This window comes from Polistes canadensis, unplaced genomic scaffold (assembly GCF_001313835.1).
Source record: "Polistes canadensis isolate GaletaPanama2010 unplaced genomic scaffold, ASM131383v1 scaffold_52, whole genome shotgun sequence".
Taxonomy (NCBI): Eukaryota; Metazoa; Arthropoda; class Insecta; order Hymenoptera; family Vespidae; genus Polistes; species Polistes canadensis.
The window spans coordinates 868,926-892,189 of NW_014569599.1; the positions used below are offsets into that span (position 1 = coordinate 868,926).

General features: G+C 30.0%; 7 protein-coding genes across 9 annotated transcripts; 3 read left to right on the forward strand and 4 right to left on the reverse strand.

The window, feature by feature from the left end:
* Positions 1-48: 48 nt before the first annotated feature.
* Positions 49-9,616, reverse strand: LOC106785541 (mediator of RNA polymerase II transcription subunit 12). The gene is made up of 12 exons (XM_014746121.1): positions 8,551-9,616; positions 7,751-8,478; positions 6,897-7,677; positions 6,466-6,788; positions 5,861-6,392; positions 5,181-5,774; positions 3,358-5,069; positions 2,845-3,270; positions 2,296-2,767; positions 1,950-2,212; positions 1,717-1,875; positions 49-1,618 (listed from the first exon to the last, which is right to left on the reverse strand). The coding sequence occupies exons 1-12, from the start codon at positions 9,092-9,094 to the stop codon at positions 1,394-1,396; spliced, it is 6,759 nt and encodes a 2,252-aa protein (XP_014601607.1). The 5' UTR covers positions 9,095-9,616; the 3' UTR covers positions 49-1,393.
* Positions 9,617-9,774: 158 nt separating this feature from the next.
* On the forward strand, positions 9,775-11,794 carry LOC106785549 (presenilins-associated rhomboid-like protein, mitochondrial). Of its 2 annotated transcripts, XM_014746135.1 has the most exons (9): positions 9,775-10,010; positions 10,095-10,278; positions 10,368-10,469; positions 10,550-10,715; positions 10,802-11,022; positions 11,108-11,209; positions 11,316-11,413; positions 11,504-11,645; positions 11,708-11,794. In XM_014746135.1, the coding sequence occupies exons 1-8, from the start codon at positions 9,964-9,966 to the stop codon at positions 11,598-11,600; spliced, it is 1,017 nt and encodes a 338-aa protein (XP_014601621.1). In that variant the 5' UTR covers positions 9,775-9,963; the 3' UTR covers positions 11,601-11,645; positions 11,708-11,794. The 2 variants fall into 2 exon arrangements, with proteins under 2 accessions (XP_014601621.1, XP_014601620.1); XM_014746134.1 differs by lacking the exon at positions 11,708-11,794 and having other exon boundaries at positions 11,504-11,695.
* Positions 11,725-13,619, reverse strand: LOC106785550 (S-formylglutathione hydrolase). Of its 2 annotated transcripts, none has more exons than XM_014746137.1 (5): positions 13,359-13,619; positions 13,008-13,102; positions 12,541-12,918; positions 12,239-12,464; positions 11,725-12,156 (listed from the first exon to the last, which is right to left on the reverse strand). In XM_014746137.1, exons 2-5 carry the CDS (start codon positions 13,076-13,078, stop codon positions 11,974-11,976), a joined length of 858 nt encoding a protein of 285 aa, XP_014601623.1. In that variant the 5' UTR covers positions 13,079-13,102; positions 13,359-13,619; the 3' UTR covers positions 11,725-11,973. The 2 variants fall into 2 exon arrangements, with proteins under 2 accessions (XP_014601623.1, XP_014601622.1); XM_014746136.1 differs by having other exon boundaries at positions 13,229-13,619.
* Positions 13,620-13,747: 128 nt separating this feature from the next.
* On the reverse strand, positions 13,748-17,110 carry LOC106785548 (nucleolar protein 14 homolog). Its single transcript, XM_014746133.1, has 5 exons — positions 15,216-17,110; positions 14,988-15,117; positions 14,746-14,910; positions 14,137-14,645; positions 13,748-14,048 (listed from the first exon to the last, which is right to left on the reverse strand). Exons 1-5 carry the CDS (start codon positions 16,940-16,942, stop codon positions 13,805-13,807), a joined length of 2,775 nt encoding a protein of 924 aa, XP_014601619.1. The 5' UTR covers positions 16,943-17,110; the 3' UTR covers positions 13,748-13,804.
* Positions 17,111-17,233: 123 nt separating this feature from the next.
* LOC106785572 (target of rapamycin complex 2 subunit MAPKAP1) lies at positions 17,234-19,914 on the forward strand. The gene is made up of 7 exons (XM_014746180.1): positions 17,234-17,506; positions 17,688-17,828; positions 17,917-18,194; positions 18,264-18,433; positions 18,516-18,809; positions 18,885-19,126; positions 19,207-19,914. Exons 1-7 carry the CDS (start codon positions 17,434-17,436, stop codon positions 19,407-19,409), a joined length of 1,401 nt encoding a protein of 466 aa, XP_014601666.1. The 5' UTR covers positions 17,234-17,433; the 3' UTR covers positions 19,410-19,914.
* LOC106785573 lies at positions 19,397-20,643 on the reverse strand. The gene is made up of 2 exons (XM_014746181.1): positions 20,423-20,643; positions 19,397-20,338 (listed from the first exon to the last, which is right to left on the reverse strand). The coding sequence occupies exons 1-2, from the start codon at positions 20,544-20,546 to the stop codon at positions 19,893-19,895; spliced, it is 570 nt and encodes a 189-aa protein (XP_014601667.1). The 5' UTR covers positions 20,547-20,643; the 3' UTR covers positions 19,397-19,892.
* A 385-nt stretch (positions 20,644-21,028) lies between these two features.
* Positions 21,029-22,614, forward strand: LOC106785564 (calcyclin-binding protein). Its single transcript, XM_014746163.1, has 2 exons — positions 21,029-21,344; positions 21,589-22,614. The coding sequence occupies exons 1-2, from the start codon at positions 21,324-21,326 to the stop codon at positions 22,249-22,251; spliced, it is 684 nt and encodes a 227-aa protein (XP_014601649.1). The 5' UTR covers positions 21,029-21,323; the 3' UTR covers positions 22,252-22,614.
* The last annotated feature ends 650 nt before the right edge of the window (positions 22,615-23,264 follow it).

The window sequence follows — 23,264 nt, forward strand, 5'->3', positions numbered from 1 at the left end:
TAATATATATAAATTATTATATATTTAAAATAATTAATATATGTTAGGTTATTGTGACATCAGTAGTGACAAAGAACATTCGAATCGCCCGGTAAAATTTGAACATCAGGAATTGCTAGCTCCCCTAGAAAAAAACTTAATGCAATAATCGAAAATAATTAAAAGCTCGGTGTAAAAAAATCCACAATTTGTGCACGTTTACATACCACGAAAATGATTCAAAAGGTAAGGATTCGAAAGGTAATTCCCCACATAATATACAAAGCTATGAATTACAATTTAATAAAGGAAATCTTCCTTTATATAATCTCATCAAATATAAGATATCATAATCTTTAATTTTTGAATATGCAGAGTTTTGAAACTTGATAGAAATTAACTCGAGACTTGGAGAAATTAAAAAAAAAATTCTATCAGATTGGTATTATACATACACGATTATGTTATAAGATTAAGTTAAAAAAATAAATTGAAATAAAAAAATTGATGAAATTTTTAGATACATCTTACAAAATTACCTTAATTTCTTTGCATTAAGTTCACAATTAATTAATCATATATTAATAAAGAAGTAAAATATTAGGTTGGCCGATTAGTTCATACGGATTTTTTGGCCATATTATTTACTTAGAATAAATCACGTGGACTTATTGAACAACCTAATATAATTCATTTTTATAATATAGTTTTTATACTATTTTGGACATAGTGAAAATTAAAAGCGACTTTGTAAAGAATTTCTCGTATTATTACAATATAGTGTCGCTTTATCTATATTTTTGCAATTTATGTCGATGATAAATACATGTACGAGACAGTCTAAAATACGATATATACAATACAAAATTGATAAGACTAGGTAAATTAAAATATTGGATAAACTAGTAGCAGTATTTATAATAAAATAATATAATAATGAATTATTATACTATTATCAATAAAGAAGATCCACACAGATTTTCAAGATTTATGATATTATGCGTTTACATTAACCCTCTACGTTAGTCCAAGTTATTTGTTTGTTCAAATAAAAATTATCTAATGTGAAATTTATAATATATAACTTATATTATTATAATTATGTTATCCTCTAGCATAAGTATAACTTAAACTTAGCAAGTATTAATTTTCGAGATATAAATGGTGATACATTTATAACTATATTAAGATTTACAAAATACGTATAATTAGGTAAGGTAGGTAACTTTAAAGTTACATACGTGACTTTATAGAGGGTTAATGCTTAATATTCTGAACACATAGGTCGTGGAGGTACACGTTTAAAGAATGAATTACAATTCTGTTTAAGTCAAGAATGTACGAGATTAATAAATGGAGTGCGTATACATTTTGAAAGAACACTGTGTTACACAATACCATGTTCTTTTTAGTTTTAATATCCTGGTGGTTGATGTTGATAGGGGTGTTGTGGTGGTTGACTCAAGTGCCGTTGTAAATGCGTAACTAATTGGGGAGTTGGTTGTTGCCCACCAGCAGCACCTTGCTGTTGTTGTTGCTGTTGCTGTTGTGCTTGTTGCTGTTGCTGTGCCTGTTGTTGTTGTTGTTGTTGCAAAGCTAACATTTGTTGTCTCATACGTTGTTGATTTATAGCTTGTTGCTATACAAAAAGATATATTTAAGAAAAGTTTATTTTTATATATAAATTGAAAATTACTTATGTCTCTAAAATCATATATAAATACGTATATAATCTACCTGCTGGAATTGTTGATTTTGTTGTAAACTAACGTTTGTTGTAACTCCAGTTACTCCCACTGCACCTGGTTTGCCAGCTGCTTGTCTGTATGGTGGAGCAGGTTGGTTTTGAAGACCTCCACCCATTGGTCCCATAGCATTCATTGTAACATTTGGTGCCTATGAAGATAAAATTAAATGTAAGAAATCATCGCATACTCGCTGATTCCATTGGTAATTTTAGCCGTACTTACTTGTAAGTAAGGTGGCCTCGTTGCAGCAGGCTGCATTCTTTGTTGTGGCATATATTCTGGACCTCGTTGAGGTCCCATCATTTGCTGTTGATTTGTGAACATCATATTTGGTTGTTGATTCATTATTCCTTGTTGTTGTTGTTGCTGTTGTAATAATTGCTGTTGCTGTTGCGTCTGTTGAGGGTTTTGTTGTTGCTGTTGTTGTTGTTGCTGTTGTGGTATCATCTGTTGTCCGCCATATCCTGCATAATTCTGATTCATTCCTGTGAATAATCATATGCATTAAAAATTAAAGACATTTCCATACTTTCGTAACTTATAATTTTTTTAATCGATAATATTTCACCTTGCTGCATTCCGGCATACATTCCTTGCTGTTGCTGTTGTTGTTGCTGTTGTTGCGGTGCAAACATATTCTGCTGTGGATTGATACCCGGCGCACCGTGTTGTGCTCTTAATTGCTGTCTAATAAACTGTTGCCTTTGCATACCCTGGAAAGCACTTGGACCAGCTACTGGCGGGGGATTAGGTTGTTGTTGAGTACCCATAAATTGATTTGGTAATCGTAAACGTAACATATTAGATAATGCTTGTTTGGACTGATTATTCATTCCGGGTCTTTCATAACGAGGTCCCCCGACTGGTGTTGGTGGCAATTGTTGTCCATATCCATATTGCTGTGCTGGCGTATGATTTTGTTGATTTGCATACCATTGTTGTTGAGGCTGTGGTGGTTGCCCAGTAAACATTCCAGATTGCTGAGCAACAGCTGCTTGTTGATTGTTGAAAGCCATTTGTTGCAATTGAGATGGTGGTTGCTACAAAATCATTTATAATATAAGTTTCAAAATATATTATAAATGCCTAAAATAATTGTTACAATGATTACACTTACTTGTATTTGTTGTGACACAGGAGCTGTAGGCGTTGCAGCACCTTTGTTTCTTCTGTGTCGTCTAGCTTTCATAGCTTTACCTTTTCCATTAGTCGCAGTATTACCTACTCCACTACTACCCACACTGCCACCAACTCTTCCTGGAGAGTCAATGCTCATTGGGGTATCAGCTTTACCTGGTTCAGATTCTTTTTTGTCTGGTTCCAGATCTTCTGGCGGCAATGGTGGCGGTTCCAAATAATAATTAGGTGGTCTAAGCTGACTGTGTGTATGATACCTTAATAATTTGTGCGCATTTTGATAAGTAAGCGGTTTACGTTCTAGTCTAACTGCTCTGAACCATGCCCAAGATAAAGGTGCTGGATTCTTATGGCCTTCTAATAATTCCCATGCAGAAACTCTTTGCGAATCACATACTTGTAAGCCCTGCTCATACGTATTTGTCATTAAAGTAAATAATTTTAAAAATAAGGCAGATATTCATTTTATTATATGTAAGTGACTTCATCTTACCTGCTTTTTATCAATACTATCAAAACCAGCGATTTTATTTCCCTTAGTATCCGTCAAACAACCAACTGGTTCACAAGTAATAACTTCCATCGTTAATTTTGGCAGCGGTAATAATTGTCTAACGAATCGAATACTCGAGGAATTTCTATCACCAAGTTCTTTTTTTAATTTTTTCATTAAATTTTGATAATGCTTTTTATTTTCGTCTTTTTCAGACTGTGAGTCTGAGACTAAAGTGGAATGTATTAATGTTGCTAACATGTCTATAACAGTTGTAAATAGTTCTGAGTTATTGTTTAGATCGATTACCCCATAGCTGACTAACTGAACAAGCAAAATAGCCCAATCAGTTGTAGCAGTTGTATTTCGTTGTATTGTATCAAAAACACCACCAACTAAGCTAAATCTTAATTGAAGAGCATCTTGTAATACTTCTCTTGCTTTGGGATCTTCGGAACCTATATTCTTCTCTTCTTTGCTTGTATTAAGAAATTGAGACAATTGTGAATGTAATGATGTCAATAAACCTTCTCTTTGGTCGTCTTGTCCTTTCAGACATGTCAATACCAACGATAAGAATGGCTGATGATTAAAAAGTGATGGCGATTTGGATCTACCTCGTTCACGACCAGCTGTTTTTGACCAATTACCAGATTCTAATACTTGGCCTGCAACTTTAAGAACTCTTCCTTGTACAGCACTTGGTAGTTTAGAAACAAGAGGAGCCACTAGCCATATAGAACCTGATCTTCTATCAGTTTTACTCGATAAAGAATTTAATTGGAATACATCGATAGCAGCTTTTGCAACAGTATCTAGCCATTGAGAAAGATCGACAGAGCCAGGTGGGAATTGTTTATACATTAATTGTAGATCAAGCCAAGACATCCTAAGACTCCATTGTTCTAAGTTTTCCAGAATACTTGTAATATGCGTTTTTTGATCGATGAAAGCTTCAGTTGGTGTTTCAGGATAACATATCATATGTAATAATCTTTGTGCTTGGCGTGGAGTTAACATACTATCTAATAACATGTCAGGATGACAAAGTTCTTCAGGATTTTGTAAACACCTTTCCAAGACCCATTCTTGACTACAAATTTGACGTAAAACATGCTGAGCGAAGTCCGAAAGACCTTTTACATTTTCGGAAGTCATACCAGCACTACTACTAGAGGAAGACATTGCAAGATCAAGTCCAAGATCATCACCACCTCCTAAAATATCACTGGTTCCTAAAATATGACTAATTGATAATTCTCCAGGTCCACCACTACTAACACCAATACCAACGCCAACACTACCAGGTCCACCTCCTTTGCTTGAATGAGTCATAGACACATCTGGTTTTTTAGGTGGCTGTTTTCCGGCAGTTGCATCAGCTACTACAAGGATAGCTTTCAATACCGCTAATACTGGACCCACTCTTATATTGTTATGTGCTGCAGCCAAAAGATGTCTATCGCAACTTAATTTTATGCTGTATCCTCGTGAATTTCCATTTGGTAAAGGATGAGGACTTGTACCAACAGAATACAAGGCTGGCTGAGGACATTCGACTGTTTTAAAAAGTCGCAATAATAAGTGGCATGTTAAACGAGCTCCGGCTTCAGCTTCCATATCTGCATCTCCACGACCTTCATTGCAGGCCTTAACTAACGATGGCAATGCTATATGTACAACAAAGTCTTCCAATGAGAAGCAGTGTCGAGCTATAAGAATGATAAAATAAATTAATACAAAATGTTCGAAATATTTAATGTAATGTATTATAAAAAATGATATACTATATATTCGATTAATTTATTATTGTATAAACTTACCAATTAAAATTGATGTAAATACTGCAAGAGAATTATGTATACTTAAATCTTGGACATCAACTTGATTTAATACATCAATGTAAAATGCAGAACTGTTAGAGGAACAGCAAAGTGCCATGAGGACTCCCAACCATTCTGCATTTAATGCATTACAGCAAGCTGTTAACTCAGCACAAGTTATAGCAATATCATTTAATTTGTCATTATCTGTTTCACTACAAACTGCAACTATAGCATTGCATACAAAACTATAACGATTTGCTGGCGTTTCATTTAATTGTCTGGCCCATTGCGGTTCAATTTTTCCACCTCTTCTAGGACTAGTAAACACATCAACCATGAATTGTGAATTATATACATGACTTGAGGGTGTCGGTTGCAATGCACTATAAAGAGCAGTACGAATTTTTGGATACGCATTACTAAACGCTTCCACGCCATGTGGTTTAGTTTTTAACAACGAGCACGTGGAATACAAATCATAGAGATGAGCCAATACACAACGTTCTGCTGAGCTACAATCACTTGGATTTGCGACATGTTTTACAACCTTACATAGCAAATCAAATACAACTGTTGTTTGTTCCGGTGATACTAAAAACCAAATCAATTAAATATTAAATCATCTTATTAACATTGTCAACATTGGTATTGTTTAACAAATAAATCACGTCACTCACGTAACAAGCAGCAATGGTATCTTCTTAATACTCCTACAACATATAGACTTAAACTGGTAGTGTAACTTCTAACAAGTTGACTATTTCTCACTGTAAATTGAGCTTCAACTTCTGGCAATTCTTTAAGTATTTGAATACAGACATCTATCAGACCATAAATATTTAAAGCCAATTCCATTAAATCAAATAGAAAGGCTACGTGTTCTTGCACTGGCAAATAAGACGATCCAGCCAATGCAAATGTATTAAGCATTTCAATAACTTGTGTTGCGCATTGCCACGTTACCACATGCTGATCAAAATAACTTAAGTTTTGAAATTTCATTGTTATAGCCTCGAAATTAAATTCACTGCGCGAGTGCTTTTTCACTTTTCCACCTTCCGCAACGTCAATGCTAAATTTTTTACCAAATAATTTACATACTTCTTTTGTCATTTTTTTAACAACATGTCTAGCTTCGTCTCGTACACGACCTACTCCATACAACAGTACATGACGTTGATTGCAATCGTGCTGACTACATGTCTCGTCCTAAAAAATATACATACGGTTATACGAAGCTTTTGACATTAATAAAACAATATTTTGAATATTAATTAATCACCTGTGGTAAAGGAAAATGTGTTGTATATAATAAATGACGGCTATGACTTGATTGAATTTTGGAGTCAATACCCTCATGACCTGTATGTCCAGCCAAAGCATCTTCTTTTGGACTATCTGGTGCATCCATACTATTTTGTTGGTCTTCTTTAATATGTTGCAATAACTTGTCTAAGTCATCATCTATTTTACTATCATCATAATCCATAGCTCTATTATGATCTGGTACCTCCAATTTAGTTGGTTTTAATTCTATTCCTGAGAAGAGACTTTCCTCATCAATTTCTCTATTACTAGGTGTTCCAGGCTTACTTGCTGCTGGACCTGAACGAAATATTTCGCTTAACAAACTTAAATAAAATTTATTCTTCGTACTAGTATAGAAAAAAAAGATGCAGACAAACATTAGCAAAGACTTATTAATTTAACTACCTTGTATAAGATCTCCTCTTGAAATCAATGTACACATATAGGCATCGTGTGAAAAAACGTCGTGTCTTATTAGTTCTGAGAATAAATGAACTAAATTTGTAAATTGCGTTTTAGATTGTGATGTTGAGTTATCTAAAACAGGAGCATCTGTATCTAAAAATTTCATTAACAGTGGCTGAAAAATTGGAAGTACAGGTGGATTTCCATTACTCCAAACACTATCTTTGTCATCATTGTCATTTGTTTCTCCAGTGGCTTCACTCTGTCTTTTTTCTAGCAATTTAGCAACGGCCATTGCTCTGTGTTCTCCCCATCTTTCTGCACTTACTGCCCATTCGCAAAGAATTTCAACTACAGCAGAATCCTGTTGTGGATTATATTCTGTTTTTGTATCACGTTCATTATTATTATCTTTTGGAGAAGGAGCAAAAATTTTGGCATACAATGTATCTAACGAATTAGCTGCATCCATTCGGTCAAAACTATGTCTATCTAAAGCATCTAATGCTGCTAATACTTTAGTAGTTGTCATTCCTGCACTACTTTGTTGCCATTTATCGCACGACCATCGTCCCTCAGCAGATTGCGATCGAATTCTTATATTTTCTTGTCCAATCTTCAATTGTTTCCTTGTAGGATCAGTAGCACTTGTAGGTGGAGTTGGTAAAGCGGCAGGAGGACATGGCAAATAATCTAATGGAGAACCGTTTAAGACTGTTGGAGCTTTCCCTTCTCCAACGCTATTCCATACTAATGCTGTTGGACATTCTAAAGTGATAACCTAAGGAGAAAAAATAAATCTATTATAAACAATATTTCAATGGTGAATTCAGTAAATGAAATATTTATCTTGCCTGTATGATCGTAGATAAACTATATAACACATCTCTATGGTGTGGACAAACTAAATATTCATTAAAAGCTGCGGTTAGTGGATTTGGTGGACCTTGATTTGTAACAGCTGTATCTTTTCCATTATTAACTTCAGTTTTAACAATGGATGGACTTTGCGGATTGCTATTCACTTCAACATTGTTACACATGTATGCCAATTTGCGACAACACAAATATGCTAAACGCCTAGCTAATAATTCAGACTGTATAAATTCTTCTAAATATTGTAAAGCTAATGGCAATAAAAGTTTTAAGATGCCATCCTCTGATGGCGATGATCTAATTTTATCTAATAATTCTAATATCCATTGGAGTAACTCTTGTCTATCCAACAAACCCTCTTCAAACATGTACTTGGCTAACTGAATACAATATTGCCATTGTTTCATTGCTAATTTATGTTCATCATTCATAACTGCAGTAACTATTGATTGAACATTTGAATTTGGTGTAGCTGGTTGAGTATTTATAGATCCATTAGTACTACCAGTTGTATTATTGTTAACAGTGTTATTGTTACTTCCATTAGCACTTGGTGTAGTACTGCCATTGCATGAATTATTTGTACTTGTACTAGTACTATTTGCATTACTATTTGTGGTATTAGTTACTTGAATACCTATATGATAATATTCTTGCAATTTCGACAGCTGATCTTTTAGAAATTTTATCAAAGTTCCTGTCCATTCTAAAAGAAAGAAAAAACAATACAGTTTAAAATAAAATATAATTTTAGTTGTTTGATTTAAAATATATTTACCTGTAGTAGGATCAGGTAATTGTCGTTTTTTAATCTTAGCTTCTGAAACTGCAACAGTATACGCTGAACTCAATTTGATAAACCATGCAGCTCTTAACATAGGTACTTGATATTCGCATAACATCATAAATATTTCTTCTTTTTTATTAAAATTAGGTGCTTTTTTTGCAAGAGTCACTAAAGGTTTACACCCTGACAAGTCTTTGAACCATGCTTCTATACCATTTTTTGTTCTAGCAGTTACTGGCCAAAAGTTATCTTTAGGATTAATTTGTTGCCTTTTTCTTCCAGTATCAGGCATAGTTGCAAGTTCTTCTTTTTTACTAAGTATAGCATTGAAATATGCCCCTACTTTGGCAGCAGTAACATTACAATGTCTTGCAGTACCGAATTCATCGGATAATTGGGGCATTGTAGCAAATCCATGCTTGACATTAACAGACGTAAGCTCATCTTCCTTTTGTTTAGGTTCTTGAGGATAAACGTCAGGTGGTCCCAGTCTTGGCTTCTTCAGTGGCCGTTTCTCATACAATATTCCCATCATGGTACAAGATAATAATCAAATTGTATAATTGATTATCAACATCGCCAATAAAAACGTCAAAAAAGCGTATTAAAAGTTTGACACTTATTTGTAATATTGCACCAAGCTTAATAGTTCCTTTTCCATCATCATGTGTTTATAATTATACAATACAATACTAACAATCATAACAGAACGAAAAGGACCGTAGGATCGGTCACCGCGAGATTATTAATACGAGATTTAATAAATATTTGCGCATAATTGACACCGTAACTTTCAGATGGCAAGTAGTTAAAACCTTACGTCAAAATTGTAACGACAGACGCCATTGTATTAAGAGTAAATTCTCATATAGAAGTTTTTACCGACGTCACGGTAATCTAGAAAATAATTCGAAGAGTTCTAGAATGATATAACGGCCGCTTTCGATGATATTTTTAAAATCAAGCGATACCGAGGCATTTTGTTTATCATTTTCATAAACGACACGAACGCATATTCCGGGAAACGTTTACAAAATCGTCTGCTAAAATTCATGAATCACAGAAGGCTAACCTAGAGATGAAATATCGCGAAGTTTGTAAATCGACTAATCGATCATCGTTGTAAATCATTAATTAAATTCCAAAATAAGACTTTCCTATTGGTCGACTTTGCGCGCGAAATATGTATTACGATATCTCGCGCGTCAAGTTGACGCAGTATGTTGCAAAGTTCAATTTCATTCAATGTTATGTCAAGTGTTACAAACAACACGAAATTAAAAGTTCGTTCTATTCTAAATCTTTTTGTATAGGTTGCTCGTGTGTCTTATTATTATATATTTCTTGATGGGATTATAATATAAAATATAATCTGTAATAACGGAATGCTAAATCATTTAAAACATGACAACCAGGACATTTATGCGCCTGGCTGATGCAACGAACAGATGGTACAATGATTTTCTTTTTCTTAGGTTATATATTATTTTTTATATTATGTGTATTGTTAATCAATTTTTTAATTTTTAATACAGTTTATTCATGTTACCGTCTCATACCAGTAGATTACACGTACCAAATGCGTACAAAAATGTAAGAGGTTTTAAACGATTAAAAGATTCTACTAAACAACCTGAGAGTCCTTTTACCAGTCTTGAAAGTGAAAATGGACCTGTTCATTTTTCCAAGTTGTTAAAGCCATTTGCTTTTACTATTACGGTATTTGCAATAGTGCAATTTATTTTCATTTAATAACCAAATATTAAATATTTATTCTTTATAATAGTACATTATATTCTGTTTATCAGTTCACAGGAACAACACTAATTGCTACAGCAATTTGGGAATATGAAAGAATTAGAAAGCAAACGTATAAAATAACGAATTATTTTAGACAATATTATAATATTGTATGTATTTCTTATTAAATGTAAGTTATTATTATTATTATTATTGCTTGTACTTACAAAGCTTTTATATATTTATTTAGAAAACAGGATGGCGCAAAGAAATGGAAACATGGTGGAAAAGTTTGACAGATGGACAAAGAATGTTTGCGCCTATATGTTTTTTGAATGTTCTTGTATTTCTCGCATGGAGAGTACCTGCATTTCAAAGTACAATGTTACGATATTTCTGTGCTAATCCTGCTTCTAGTGAGTAATTAAGCAAGGTATATATTATTTTATAATGATTTATATATCGGGTAAAATAATTCATTGTTTTTTTTCATTCATTCAAGATGTAACATGTTGGCCCATGATACTATCAGCATTTTCTCATTATTCTTTGTTACACTTGGCTGCAAACATGTATGTATTGCATAGTTTCAGTACAGGAATTGTTGCTGCTTTAGGCAAAGAACAATTTTTGGCACTTTATTTGAGCAGTGGTGTAATCTCCAATTTTGCTAGTCATTTTTATAAAGTTGCATTTGGTTTACCTGGTCTATCTCTTGGAGCTGTGAGTTATATATTTTCCCATATATATATATATATATATATATACATATAATATTATATAATTAATTTCACTTATATATTATTAGTCAGGTGCAATCATGGGTATTCTTGGATTTGTCTGTACAGAGTATCCAGATACTCGTCTAGCTATATTTTTTCTTCCTATGTTCACCTTTACTGCAAGCATGGTAAATTAATATTTATATTGTATTCATAAAATAATGATTCTTATAAGATTTTCTAACTTATTTCTTTTTTTATATTTTATTATAAAATATATTCTTTTGATTTTAGGCAATTAAAGTAACAATGACTTTAGACTTTACAGGCTGCGTGTTAGGATGGAAATATTTTGATCATGCTGCACATTTAGGAGGTGCACTGTTCGGAATGCAAGTTTTATTTTACCTCATATTCATTGTGCGCATGATGGAAATGTTTAATAATTATTTAATTTATATTTTTGTCTTTCTATTGTGTAGATTTTGGCAAGCTTGGGGTAATGCTAACATTTGGCGAAAACGGGAGCCAGTATTAATGTTTTGGCATGAATTACGAAATCCACGCAAATCGCAATAAATACTAACTTTTACAAAGTGATAATGTGATTATCATATAAAAAATGTAAGATACTATATTGAGATCAGATAAAGAAATTTAATATAATTTAAGAGATACCATTTCAGGGAGAACACAAAATTTATAAGTATCAACACGTTTAATATATTTTTATTATTAACAATTCTTATGTGTATCATGAGAAAACTGTTAAAAAATGGAAACAACGAGGTAAGAAGTAATAGATGTAACTTATCTGTAGCTTTGTTTAAATGAAAAAAAAAAATCGTACATCGATATTATTTTGCTATTTATTTTATGTTTAATATTAGATTATTGAAATTTAATTATTAGTAAAGCTCGCGTGATATAAATTTTAACAAAAAAAATATTTTTAATTTTTTAAATATTTCATGTGGTGTTTAATATGGTCTTCGACAAATGTAGCTATAAAGTAATAACTATGATCGTAAGCTTCCTGAAATCTTAAAACCAAAGATAATCCAACATCTTTTGCAACATTCAATAAGTTTTCAGGCAATAATTGACCCTGTTTTAAGAAGTTATCTTCTTTTCCCTGAAATATATAATATATATTTTAAATGTTTAATTCCTTCACTTATACGTCACTAGATTTGTTAGATTTGACTTAGGTAAACCTGATCTATTAAAATATCCAAAGGAGGGCCATTGTATTTTTTAGCTAATTCTGTAGCATCCCAGTCATTCCACGAGACATTGTTTTCTGTTTCTCCAAAATAGCCAGAGAATGCCTTTTTACCCCATGGACACTGAATTGGATTACTAATAGGGGCAAACGCAGAGACCGATTTGTACATACCTGGATTTTTAAATGCACAGATCAGTGCTCCATGACCTCCCATGCTATAGAAATGATTAATTTTTAAAATATTTATAACATCATGTAGGAATAAGAATAATGTTTCTATTAGTTTCATACCTGTGACCCATTATAGACTGTTTATCCGAAAGAATAGGAAATTTGTCATTAATCAACGATGGCAATTCTTTAGTAACATAACTATACATCCTATAATTTTTTTTCCATGGATCTTTAGTCGCATCTACATAAAATCCTGCTCCAACTCCAAAGTCATAACTGTCAGAATCACCAGGAATATTTAATCCGCGAGGACTAGTATCAGGTGCCACTAAAGCTACACCACACTCCGAAGCATATTTTTGAGCGCCAGCTTTTTGTATAAAATTTGCCTCTGTACATGTTAATCCTGATAAATAATAGATAACTGGGACAGAGACTTCTTCTGCTTGTGGTGGAAGGAAGATGGCAAAATTCATTTTACAGCCTAGGACGGAACTACGAAATATTAAGAAAAAATAAAATAAATTCTCTTTTCAGATAGTCTGTCACTTAACCTCACATTTTTATATTTCCATTTATAATACCTTTCGTGCGAATAAACTTTTTGCCATCCTCCAAATATTTTATTGCTAGATACTTCTGTTAGTTCCGTCATTATAAAACAGGATTGTTGCACTTTCTAATATATGATAAAAATTAAATCAGTGAAACACAAATTCTTTTTAGATTATTACTATACTGCAATTGTGTACAAAGGTTAGATAAGAATGCAATCACGCGTTTAAAAATAAAATGTTATATTTACAATTATTATTAAATATTATTACAGTATAATCTATTGCCGTGGAATCGTCTTTTTTTTAGATCGATTCGCACGCAAAGTACTTCCACGTTTGCTTTTTCTGTCCATTTTACTTTAAAAAATTCATACTAACACTAAAAATATTTTTAATTTAAATTGCACGTGCATCGAAGTTGTTTGAAGGTTAGAATTAAAGTGGCAGAACCTGGCTTCAACTGAACATTAAATATGAAAGATTACTTGAAAGTATATTAGGGTGACTTTCGGTTATTGTATTTTAATATATATATATATTTAGAGTACGAAAGGTTTTACGAGGGAACACGACCGCAGGTAGATGGAGTTTCCTTATTGTTTATTATTCGATTCGGTCCGACCAAACCGATTTAGATGCCACATCACTAAAATAGCTATATCTTCGAAAATAATTTTAATTTTAAAAAATACTCTTAAGGACATATTCTTAAAAGTTTAAGCTTTGAAAATATTTTCAATTGTACAATACAAAATATATCAACATAATTAAACAGATTAAAATTGCATACGTGTATTTATGATTTTTTGTACAATTTTCTAAATCTATCTTTTCTTGAACTTTTTTAGTTCACTTTGTTGTTTCGCAGCATCGCCAAATATTTCTTTAACTTTACGTTTACGTTCATTATCGCTCTTGATCTGTTGTTTAATTTGTAATTTGGATAAGAATGCTCTATCCCTTCTTATTTCACGTATTGCACCCTTCGTTTCTTTTTTAAATTTATGGAGTAATTTTTCCCTTTCTGCTTTTGCTTTAGACATAGGCTTATGCTTTTTACCATCGTATCTGTAAACAATGCAAAAGAAACTAGTAATAAATATGGCATCTAATTATTATTTAATTAAAAATTAAATAGACAAAATAATACACGTACACTTTTTCAATACGAGGTTCATATTGTCTTAATGGTTTTGGCCTTTTCTTCTCACGGATGATATATTCAAGTTTTTTACTCTTTAAATTAACTATTTCTTCACATAGTTGTTTGATATTCTTCTTTAAACTTGAAGGATATCCGTTGCATGTGTTTTCTTTTAATAGCTTCATTATTGGTTCGAATATAGGATATACAGAATCTAATTCTTGAAGTTGATTTTTAAATTCAGTAATTAAATTTACTGCAGTAAATAAAGCTCTTATTTTGAAATCATTATCTATATCTTCATTTACTAAATCACTTGCTTTCATAATTGCTATATTTAAATCCATTTCTACATCTGTTTCTTCCTGATCAATTATTAATAAATTACTTAAATAACCAGTTTGTTTAAAGGGAGGAATCACCTTAATTCCTTGAATCAAATTTTTAGGTGTAGCCATAAATATTATCCCACGTAGAAAATTGATCACAGATGGAGCAAATCGTTTACTCAATACCGTGTACTAAAAAAAATTAATTTTTCATTATACAGTAACAATACAGTACAAATATTACATAATTAATTATATAAAACAAATAATAAATTTAATGATTATTATGTACCTCCAATATAAGAGTACATATGAAGAGACCCCTCGATATATCTCTTCCATTTTTAATACGACATGTCATTAATATTTGTGACATAAATATAAAGCAAGGAGTAACAATTACGTGTCTAAAATCAGATGTTGAAAATAATAGCGATACCAGTTTGAAAATAATAAGCTGAAAAAGAAATAATTTTTTTGTTTGAATAATGAAATATTTAATTTCTCTCCTAATTAAATATTTGGTATACTTACTGTATCTATATTAGGATACTGTTTTTTATTACTTTGAAATTCTTCATATTTCTTTTTAATTATTTCAACTATACAATTTTTAGCATTTTCAGGATTTGCATGTGCTAAATCATACAGATAAGGACACAATCTGAGAAATAAATAAGATAATAAATTATTTTTATGTTTAATTAATATTCTTAATGGAATAAAATATTTATTGTGTATATATATATATATATGTTTTACCTATCAAAAATTTGAAAAGAGTTTACAATGTTTTCAACATTACTATCTTCTATACTACTAACAAGAAGATGTTCTATTAAAAAAATAAATAATTTAGATAATTTCTCTTTGTTCTGATTATCTAGGGACCAATGATTACATTTTATTATACGATCCACAATAACCGATTGATAATCGGGATTTTGATTTTGTAATAACTTTTGTAATTCTGTGAAATCTTCTGGTGCTTTATAAGTATAAGGCAATTCCTTTCTAGCTTTTTCCATTACTTCTTTCCTTTTTAAAAGATCATTTCTAATTTCTTGCTTTCTATCTTCACTGACAATTTTATCGTTAACTGTTTCCTTATTTGATTTTAAGATAGACTTTAATTTGTCATTTTTAGAATTAGTTGATTTTTCAGTAATTGTATTTCCAAATTTAACAGTTTTTTTAGCAATTATTTCCTCCTCATTTTCACTAGAGGAATCAAATTGTTTTAAATCTGATAAATCATCTTCTGAAGAGTCTTCATCATCTGTGTTATTCGAATTTTGTGTTTCGCATTCATCACTTTCTTCGTGTTCATCATTTTGAATTTTTGATTTGAGATTAATTTTATTTTCTACAGTCTTATTTTTTATAATTTTATCATTCACAAGAGACTCATTCGTTTCTTGTATTTCACTTTCTGCTTCATTTGCGTCTTCATCTAATTCAGAATCATTACTATCATTAGAGCTTTGACTAGCATCATCAATAAGTGTATTGTCGTCATTATTAATTTTGTTACTTTGAGCTTCTTCTGATATTTTTTCTACCAAAAATCCATCATCAAGATCATCAGCTGATTTATGCCTTGATTGTGTATTTGAATCAGTTATAAATCCTTTCATTCTTGCTAAACGATCAGCTTCGAGTGCTTCTAGTTTCTCCTTTTCTTCTTTAATAATTTCTTCCTCAGATTTTAATCTATCAGTAGGATTACCTCTGGCTTCAAATTTTAACTCACGTACAGCCATGTCATAATCATCGACTCTTACTTTTTCAGGAGGATCTTGGTTAGATGTTTTACTCGTTGACATTAACGGAAGGAGATCTTTCCATTCAGTATCAAGTTTTTCTGTTAAGTCCAAAGTTTGTTCTCGTATCTTTTGCTTTTCTGCTTTACGTTTTTTAGAGTCAGCAATAAGTTGTTCGATGATATCTTTTCTAGACATAGTTGAGTCTGATTTAGTTAACATGCCACCTCCAAAGTGAGCTTCGCTGACAAATTTTTTATCCAATTTCCCATCCTTATTTTCATCATCGCTAAATTCATCATCGCTTTTAGGATCATCAAATTTTTCGATCTCTTCAAGGGTTTGACCTCTATGAGTTAATACTTCTTCATCATTTAAACTAAAAATATTTTTCTTTTTATGCGCCTTCATACGTTCAGCTGTAAATCTTGCCATAGCTTTTTCCTCCGGTTTCAGGCGATAATTTTTTTCACCTATGCGTTTGTCTAAGAATACATTGTCTTTATTTTTCAATTTATACTCTTGAAAGAGCGTACCCTTACGTTTGCTAATAGCTTTGGCACGTGATATACCAGGCAAACCTCTGTCAGCTTTACTCTTTCGTCCTAAAACGTTCTGTTTGTCTTTATTTATATGTATTTCAAAAGGATTTAAATTTTTCTTTTTTTGTTGAATATGTTTTGATTGTACAAATTCAGACAAATTCTTCTTCTTTCCTTTCACCATTTTCAATATAGTAATGATATATGATTTAAACAAATATAATACTTTACGAACATTAATTTTTTAATTAACTTATAAATATATAAACAGAAGTGTGTTTAATAACCTATATATTACGATAAAGATTCTTCGACAATAACCCACGTGCTTCATTTAATCTGCGTATTGTTAGTCATTGCTGCCACTACATCTTACCAAAAATATCAACCAATTCTGTTCTAGTAATTTTTAAAGGCAACTTTTTATTACTGCATTCCCTGTTGCATTTGTAGTTCATATTTTGTCACTAGTTATCGCTGAATTCAGACATGCTTTTAACGATAGATTGAGAACAGCTGTAAGGTCTGAAAACTTGCAGCATTAATTTATTATGAATAGTTTCAAGCCAGTAATTGAAAATAAAAAACATCTATGTTTCTAAAATCTAAAATTATAATTTTATTTTAGAATGTGAAAACATTCTTATATGAAGATATTTAAATACATATAATAAAATGGCCTTATATGATAACCAACATTGGCTTTTATCACACATTAGAGATAGTTTTTTATCTACAGATGACACAGGTATATTTTAATATTATTGTATTGAAAATGCCTAAATATTATTTCCTACAATTTATGCTTCCTTGCTATAGATGTGTCATAACTTAATATTACTTATTTGTATTATTATTAATATACACATATTTTCTAAATATAAACAGTTTTTATTGAATAATATTTTTACTTTTTTCTTTTTAAAAAGGTATGTGCGAGATGGTTATGCTAGGAGAAGATATACCAAAAGAAATGAAATCAAATGGAACGTTACAATGTTATCCTGGAATGGAAGAAAGCGACGATGAAGATTTAGATGCATTAGCTGAGTCATATGACATACAAATGGGTATAATATATGTTTCTTAATTAATAGATAATCTTATGCATATATTAATACAATTATTACATGTGAAACTTTTAAATTATTGTTATAGATATGGAACTTAGTCATAGACAGCGTTCTAATACTGCTCAAAGATTAGAAAAAATGGACTTGGAGAGAAAGAAAGCAGCTAAAATTAAACATGTAAAATGGGAACATAAACCTAATCTTCTTTCACTAGCAGAACAATCAAAATTATTTCAGAGAAAGGACTTCCGTAAAAAAAATACAACTACTAACAAAAGACATTCTTTTTTATCGGAACAAATAGGAAAGTGTCCCAATTTACCTCAAAATCCTTTTACGGATTTTGCTAAATTCGATGGCAATGTATGAAATATCTGTTATCATTATATTATTAATTATGTAATATAAATTATACATTTGAAATTGTTTCAGGCACAAGTTGGGATTGCTATTAGAAAATATAGAATCTTTATGTGTATGTTACCTAAGGAAGAAAGGACTTATCCTTTACAAATTGTAGTTGTTGCAACAGCTAAAGTATTAGAATTTATTGGGCTTATATGTTATAAATATGCAAGCGAACATCCTAATCATAATTTAAAGTATGGAAGTTATAGAATATCTTAGAAGTTTATATATTTATTTGCAAGCATTGCAATTTGTCTCATTTTTTCTAATCGATAGGGAAGATATTACAAAATATGGTTTATATATTACTGAAGATGACGGCGAGGTAGATTGGGACTTTCCTTGCTTAGATCCAGGAGAAGTAATATCTAAGTTTGAATTCACTACATTAGGTCTTGTTGAAATGAAACCAAGCGATAGAGCACGACATAATACGATAAGACATATTGAAACAGAAGTAAATGAAGAATTAGAAGGGAAAGATAAAGAACAAGAAGAAGTAGCGAAAGATTTAGCCAAAATGGAAGGTCATACAACAGCAATGGAAGCTCCATTATATCAATCATATAGGTGCATTCCTATTATCATATGATAGTTGAAGAATATCTAAATGACAAACATATTACATATTACGTTTATTAACAGAGTATACATAATTAATAAAGTGAGAGCAAAGACTGAAATACTCCTTGGAATATCGGGTGAAAAAATAGAAATTGATCCAGTGATAACAGGAAAGGGTGCCAGTAGATTTTGGAACAGACAACGTGCTGTTAGTTATCATATAGATAACATTGCATGGTGCGAAATAACTGAAAACAAAGGATCAAAAACGATATTCACATTGGTTTATACTCCACATTCTTCTACTTTAGATAGTTTAAGTGGTATATATATATTTAATCTCAATATTTGTAATATTACAAAATAATATATCTATATATATTTTATTATTAATTTTTTACAGCATCATCCAGTCAAACGCATTCTCTTCATCAATCCGCATCATTTAAAAATCATGATTTTGAAGCATATTCAGGGACAGCAGAAGAAATAGTAAAAAAGATAAATCATATTTTAGAATTACGTAGTAGTACATCGAGAAAAGAATACTTGGCCCAAAAAGAAAGAAAAGCGGCCAGAAGAAAAAGTTTTCATTTGCATAGATGACAGCTTTATTGGTTGTTTTGTTCGATTTTACATTATCTGAAATATTAAGAAATATAGCACGCTATACGATATAAAATGTAAAAAATTTGGATAACATAAAAGTTACAATTTCGTTCGTCATAACAATAACATTTAGAAAAGCTTTCTACCAAAGATATTATTTGTATTATTTTAAAAATATTCGAAAGTTATTATTCATTAGTATAAATAATTTGTTTTTTAATATATTATATCTAAAAAGTGTATGCTGATATATTGTGCAGAACGCTATAAATCATAATGCGTATGCAAAGTCATACTTTTAACAGTATTAAAGTACGATGGAATAGTATATTGATACAAAAAAAGTAATTTTAAATAATATGCTCTACCTAAATTATACTATTGTAAAGCAATGTAAAATATGATTATATATAAAATGTTTTATCCTATTTATAAACAAATATTACTATTTAAACAAGTGAGACTCTCATAATATTTGGATTAAAATTTAGATATTTCAATTATTTTCTTTGTTATCTTATCCAACTTCTCTTGCATCCTTATTATAAATTTATCGTTTAATTTAAACATTAATTCATTTAATAGAATCACTTTTAGAGATCTGTTAGATAGTTTCTGACTATTCTCATAAATATAATCGTAATTAGGCTTAGCTAATAGAAAAGATCTCTCAGAATCAGATAACGCTTTATAATCTAAATTTTGTCCTAGATTTTCTAAAGCAGATTTTTGTTTAGTAAGAATGCGTCTTTTCGATTTACGTTCTTTTAACTTTAATTGCCATAATTTTCTTTCTTGTTTAAGGTCATTTATATATTCTTGCAAGTTAAAACTTTCTTTCCCTGTTATATCTTTCACACGTTGGCGTTTACATTTGTTGTCTGATAATAAATCATCATTTTCAAGATTTCGTACTTCATTTAATTCTAAAAAAAAAAAGTATTAAAGCTTTTAAGAAATGTATTATCTATTAGCCTATATTTACTATTAGTATTTTAAGGTTAACTAACCTTCATCTATGAATAATTTTGAAGTTCGTGAATGAAAAACCAACGATCTTCTTTTACATGTAACTTTGTCGGAAATTTCTTCCGTATCTAAATCTAATGCATCTGGTAGAACAGAATTATCCATTGTATTTAATAATTAAACAATTCTATTTTTTTGTGTGATAAACCGAACTATTATTATATTTCAAACTAACCAATCACAAGCAGTTAATTCAAACCAATCGAAGCTAGTGCATTTTATTTTTAAATAGTATATAACGATAAATGAAAATAATAATTTTTATAAAAATTACAATTCATATATTATAATATTTATTAATTGAATACAATATATATATATAAATTTGATTTTATAAACAATACAACTATCTATTATCAAAGTTGCTTTAATTATTTCCATGAAAATATGAAAGAAAAAATTATTAACTAGAATGCTGATCAATTATGCAAAATTTAATAATGTTTACAAACGTAAATTAAATAATTAACAATCATTTATTATTATTATCATTATCATTATTATTATTATTATTACTATTATTTATATATATATTTATATATATATACAGATTTGCGTTAAATCATACGATTAGGCATTGGGAAAATATATTCATAGAGATTTTTATTCTAGAGAAATCTCGAAGTTTCTATCATGATACATGTATATACTAGCTTAGACACCATGCGAGTGTAAACGATTACCGTCAAGTCGAACGAATCTAAACGTGTTGTATTCCGTATTCTGTTAATTTACGGGAAAAAAAAAAAACGCTTTACGAAGATTTTGCATTAAAAAATTGTGAACAGGCTCTATTTATTATCATATATAATTTATCGTTAGATCAAATTAAAAAAGAATTTTTACAAATTATCTTCTGGAAAAAGGATTAAATTTAATATTATGGCTACGAAAAGTGAGGAGGTAAGTTTTATGTTTATGCTTTTCTTCTACATTTTTGTTTATAGTATATAATTGTATTAAATGGTTAAACAAAATAAATAAAATGTTTAAAAGGGGGATGTGTGCATGTAATGTAACAAAATTTTAGATATTTTACAGAAAGAATTTTTAATTATATTTTATTTTACTTGTTTCATTTCACATTAAAAATTTACTACAAAGAAATTAAAATATTATTGTGATAAGTAAATTTGTCTCTTTACAGTTAAAACTGGACATAGAAGAATTGAATGCTTTTCTACAACAAGCTACACGTTCCAAAGTAAAAGATATTCTTTCTTTAGAAATTAGACGATTGCAGACAGAGGTAGGAAAATTGATTGAGGAAAATAAAGATGTATGTCCTAAATCAGTAAATTCATCCATTAATTCTACTTCTAAATGTTATGATGTTAAGATAAACAATTATTGTTGGGATCAAACGAATAGCGTTGTGAAAATATATGTTCAATTAAAGAGCGTGCATCTTTTACCAAACAGTAGCGTTGTCTGTAAATATACTGAAAAGTCCATGGATTTGTACGTTTACGGATTGGACAATAAAAATTATCACTTACCGATCAATAATTTATGCGAAGATATTGACACTGAAAAGAGTTATTTCAAAGTAAAGGCAGATATGATCATTGTATATCTCTCAAAAAAATCTCTAAAAAATTGGTCGCATGTAACTGGCGTTGAAAAAAGAATAAAAGAAGCGAAAACTCCAACGGTTCCTGATATGGGAGATGATCCCGGTACAAATTTAGTCAATCTAATGAAGAAAATATATCAAGATGGAGATGATGAGATGAAAAAGACAATAGCTAAGATATGGACTGAAAATCAACATAAATCTGCTGCTGGTCTGTCAGGTTTTGATTATTAATTATAAAACAATACTTTATTAAATGTATTTTATGTTACATTATAATGACACACAAATTTAGGCCTAAATATATTACATATATCAACTTATATTATGTATAATTAGAATAAAGTTCCTCAAATCCAAATTTATCATAGTTACAAGTAAAGTAACAAGTAAACGAGTAGATTTCAATTGCATTTATCTAATCAATACCAATTATAAAACCTTCTTATTTCCGATTATTAAATTGATATTTATGATACCAATTATGGTATTTTTTTTTTCATCGTTACATTTACAAGAGATACAAATGCCAATTTTTATAATTGTAACATTTAATATTATATAATAAGAAGTAATAAAATATTAAGAATGTTTACTGTACAATTCGATTTATTTTTCATTTTCAATCATGACAAGCCATTCTTATAATTTACAATTTTTAGTATTATAATTATTATTATTATTATTATTAGTCTTACTGTATAAAATACAAAAGAGATACTCAAGTAATTCGTTTAGTTATAAAATGATCATCAATTTCTTTTTTTTTTCATTTTTCTTTTTCTTTTTCTTTTTCCATGTGCATTCCAAATATAAAACTTCCAACATTGTCAGTTGACAAACTATACATTAGGGTAGTACATATTTTTAATATCCGGTGCATCGATGGAAGTAGAAATATGTATATAAAATAAAAATTTGTTAACTTCGTTTGGTACAATATTGACATTTTTAATAGTTACGCAATCTTTCTATTTTTTAAAAATTCATTAACATTTAATACATTAATGCAAAATGAGCATTAATAATATAAATTGATAATTAAATAATTATCATTTAAATTAGAAACTTTTTTTGCAAAATGTCCGTCGATTTAACAATATAAAATACATAGTATTTATTGATAACCAATCGTTTAAAACCTTTCTTTCGTTCTCTCTCTCCCTCTTTTACAGTACATTCAATATTTATTCTTGCAAGTATTAACTACACAAATCTAATTATAATTTTAATATGGCCATTAGGTA

What these genes read in the sequence shown, in the direction of transcription:
- LOC106785572 (XM_014746180.1), top strand. Translation starts at nt 17,434, where the DNA reads ATGGCCTTATATGATAACCAACATTGGCTTTTATCACACATTAGAGAT. An exon ending in CCATTATATCAATCATATAG is followed by an intron (nt 18,810 to 18,884) that starts GTGCATTCCTAT and finishes GTTTATTAACAG; the next exon opens with AGTATACATAATTAATAAAG. An exon ending in TACTTTAGATAGTTTAAGTG is followed by an intron (nt 19,127 to 19,206) that starts GTATATATATAT and finishes AATTTTTTACAG; the next exon opens with CATCATCCAGTCAAACGCAT.
- LOC106785550 (XM_014746137.1), bottom strand. Translation starts at nt 13,078, where the DNA reads ATGACGGAACTAACAGAAGTATCTAGCAATAAAATATTTGGAGGATGG. An exon ending in CAGTCTATAATGGGTCACAG is followed by an intron (nt 12,465 to 12,540) that starts GTATGAAACTAA and finishes TCATTTCTATAG; the next exon opens with CATGGGAGGTCATGGAGCAC. An exon ending in TGGATATTTTAATAGATCAG is followed by an intron (nt 12,157 to 12,238) that starts GTTTACCTAAGT and finishes TATATATTTCAG; the next exon opens with GGAAAAGAAGATAACTTCTT.
- LOC106785548 (XM_014746133.1), bottom strand. Translation starts at nt 16,942, where the DNA reads ATGGTGAAAGGAAAGAAGAAGAATTTGTCTGAATTTGTACAATCAAAA. An exon ending in TCTTTTCAAATTTTTGATAG is followed by an intron (nt 15,118 to 15,215) that starts GTAAAACATATA and finishes TTTATTTCTCAG; the next exon opens with ATTGTGTCCTTATCTGTATG. An exon ending in AGTATCCTAATATAGATACA is followed by an intron (nt 14,911 to 14,987) that starts GTAAGTATACCA and finishes TTTCTTTTTCAG; the next exon opens with CTTATTATTTTCAAACTGGT.
- LOC106785573 (XM_014746181.1), bottom strand. Translation starts at nt 20,546, where the DNA reads ATGGATAATTCTGTTCTACCAGATGCATTAGATTTAGATACGGAAGAA. An exon ending in AAAATTATTCATAGATGAAG is followed by an intron (nt 20,339 to 20,422) that starts GTTAGTTAACCT and finishes TTTTTTTTTTAG; the next exon opens with AATTAAATGAAGTACGAAAT.
- LOC106785549 (XM_014746135.1), top strand. Translation starts at nt 9,964, where the DNA reads ATGACAACCAGGACATTTATGCGCCTGGCTGATGCAACGAACAGATG. An exon ending in CTGTGCTAATCCTGCTTCTA is followed by an intron (nt 10,716 to 10,801) that starts GTGAGTAATTAA and finishes CATTCATTCAAG; the next exon opens with ATGTAACATGTTGGCCCATG. An exon ending in CTGGTCTATCTCTTGGAGCT is followed by an intron (nt 11,023 to 11,107) that starts GTGAGTTATATA and finishes ATATATTATTAG; the next exon opens with TCAGGTGCAATCATGGGTAT.
- LOC106785564 (XM_014746163.1), top strand. Translation starts at nt 21,324, where the DNA reads ATGGCTACGAAAAGTGAGGAG. An exon ending in TGGCTACGAAAAGTGAGGAG is followed by an intron (nt 21,345 to 21,588) that starts GTAAGTTTTATG and finishes GTCTCTTTACAG; the next exon opens with TTAAAACTGGACATAGAAGA.
- LOC106785541 (XM_014746121.1), bottom strand. Translation starts at nt 9,094, where the DNA reads ATGATGGGAATATTGTATGAGAAACGGCCACTGAAGAAGCCAAGACTG. An exon ending in AAGAGGAGATCTTATACAAG is followed by an intron (nt 6,789 to 6,896) that starts GTAGTTAAATTA and finishes TATTTCGTTCAG; the next exon opens with GTCCAGCAGCAAGTAAGCCT. An exon ending in ATAGTATTGATAAAAAGCAG is followed by an intron (nt 3,271 to 3,357) that starts GTAAGATGAAGT and finishes ACGTATGAGCAG; the next exon opens with GGCTTACAAGTATGTGATTC.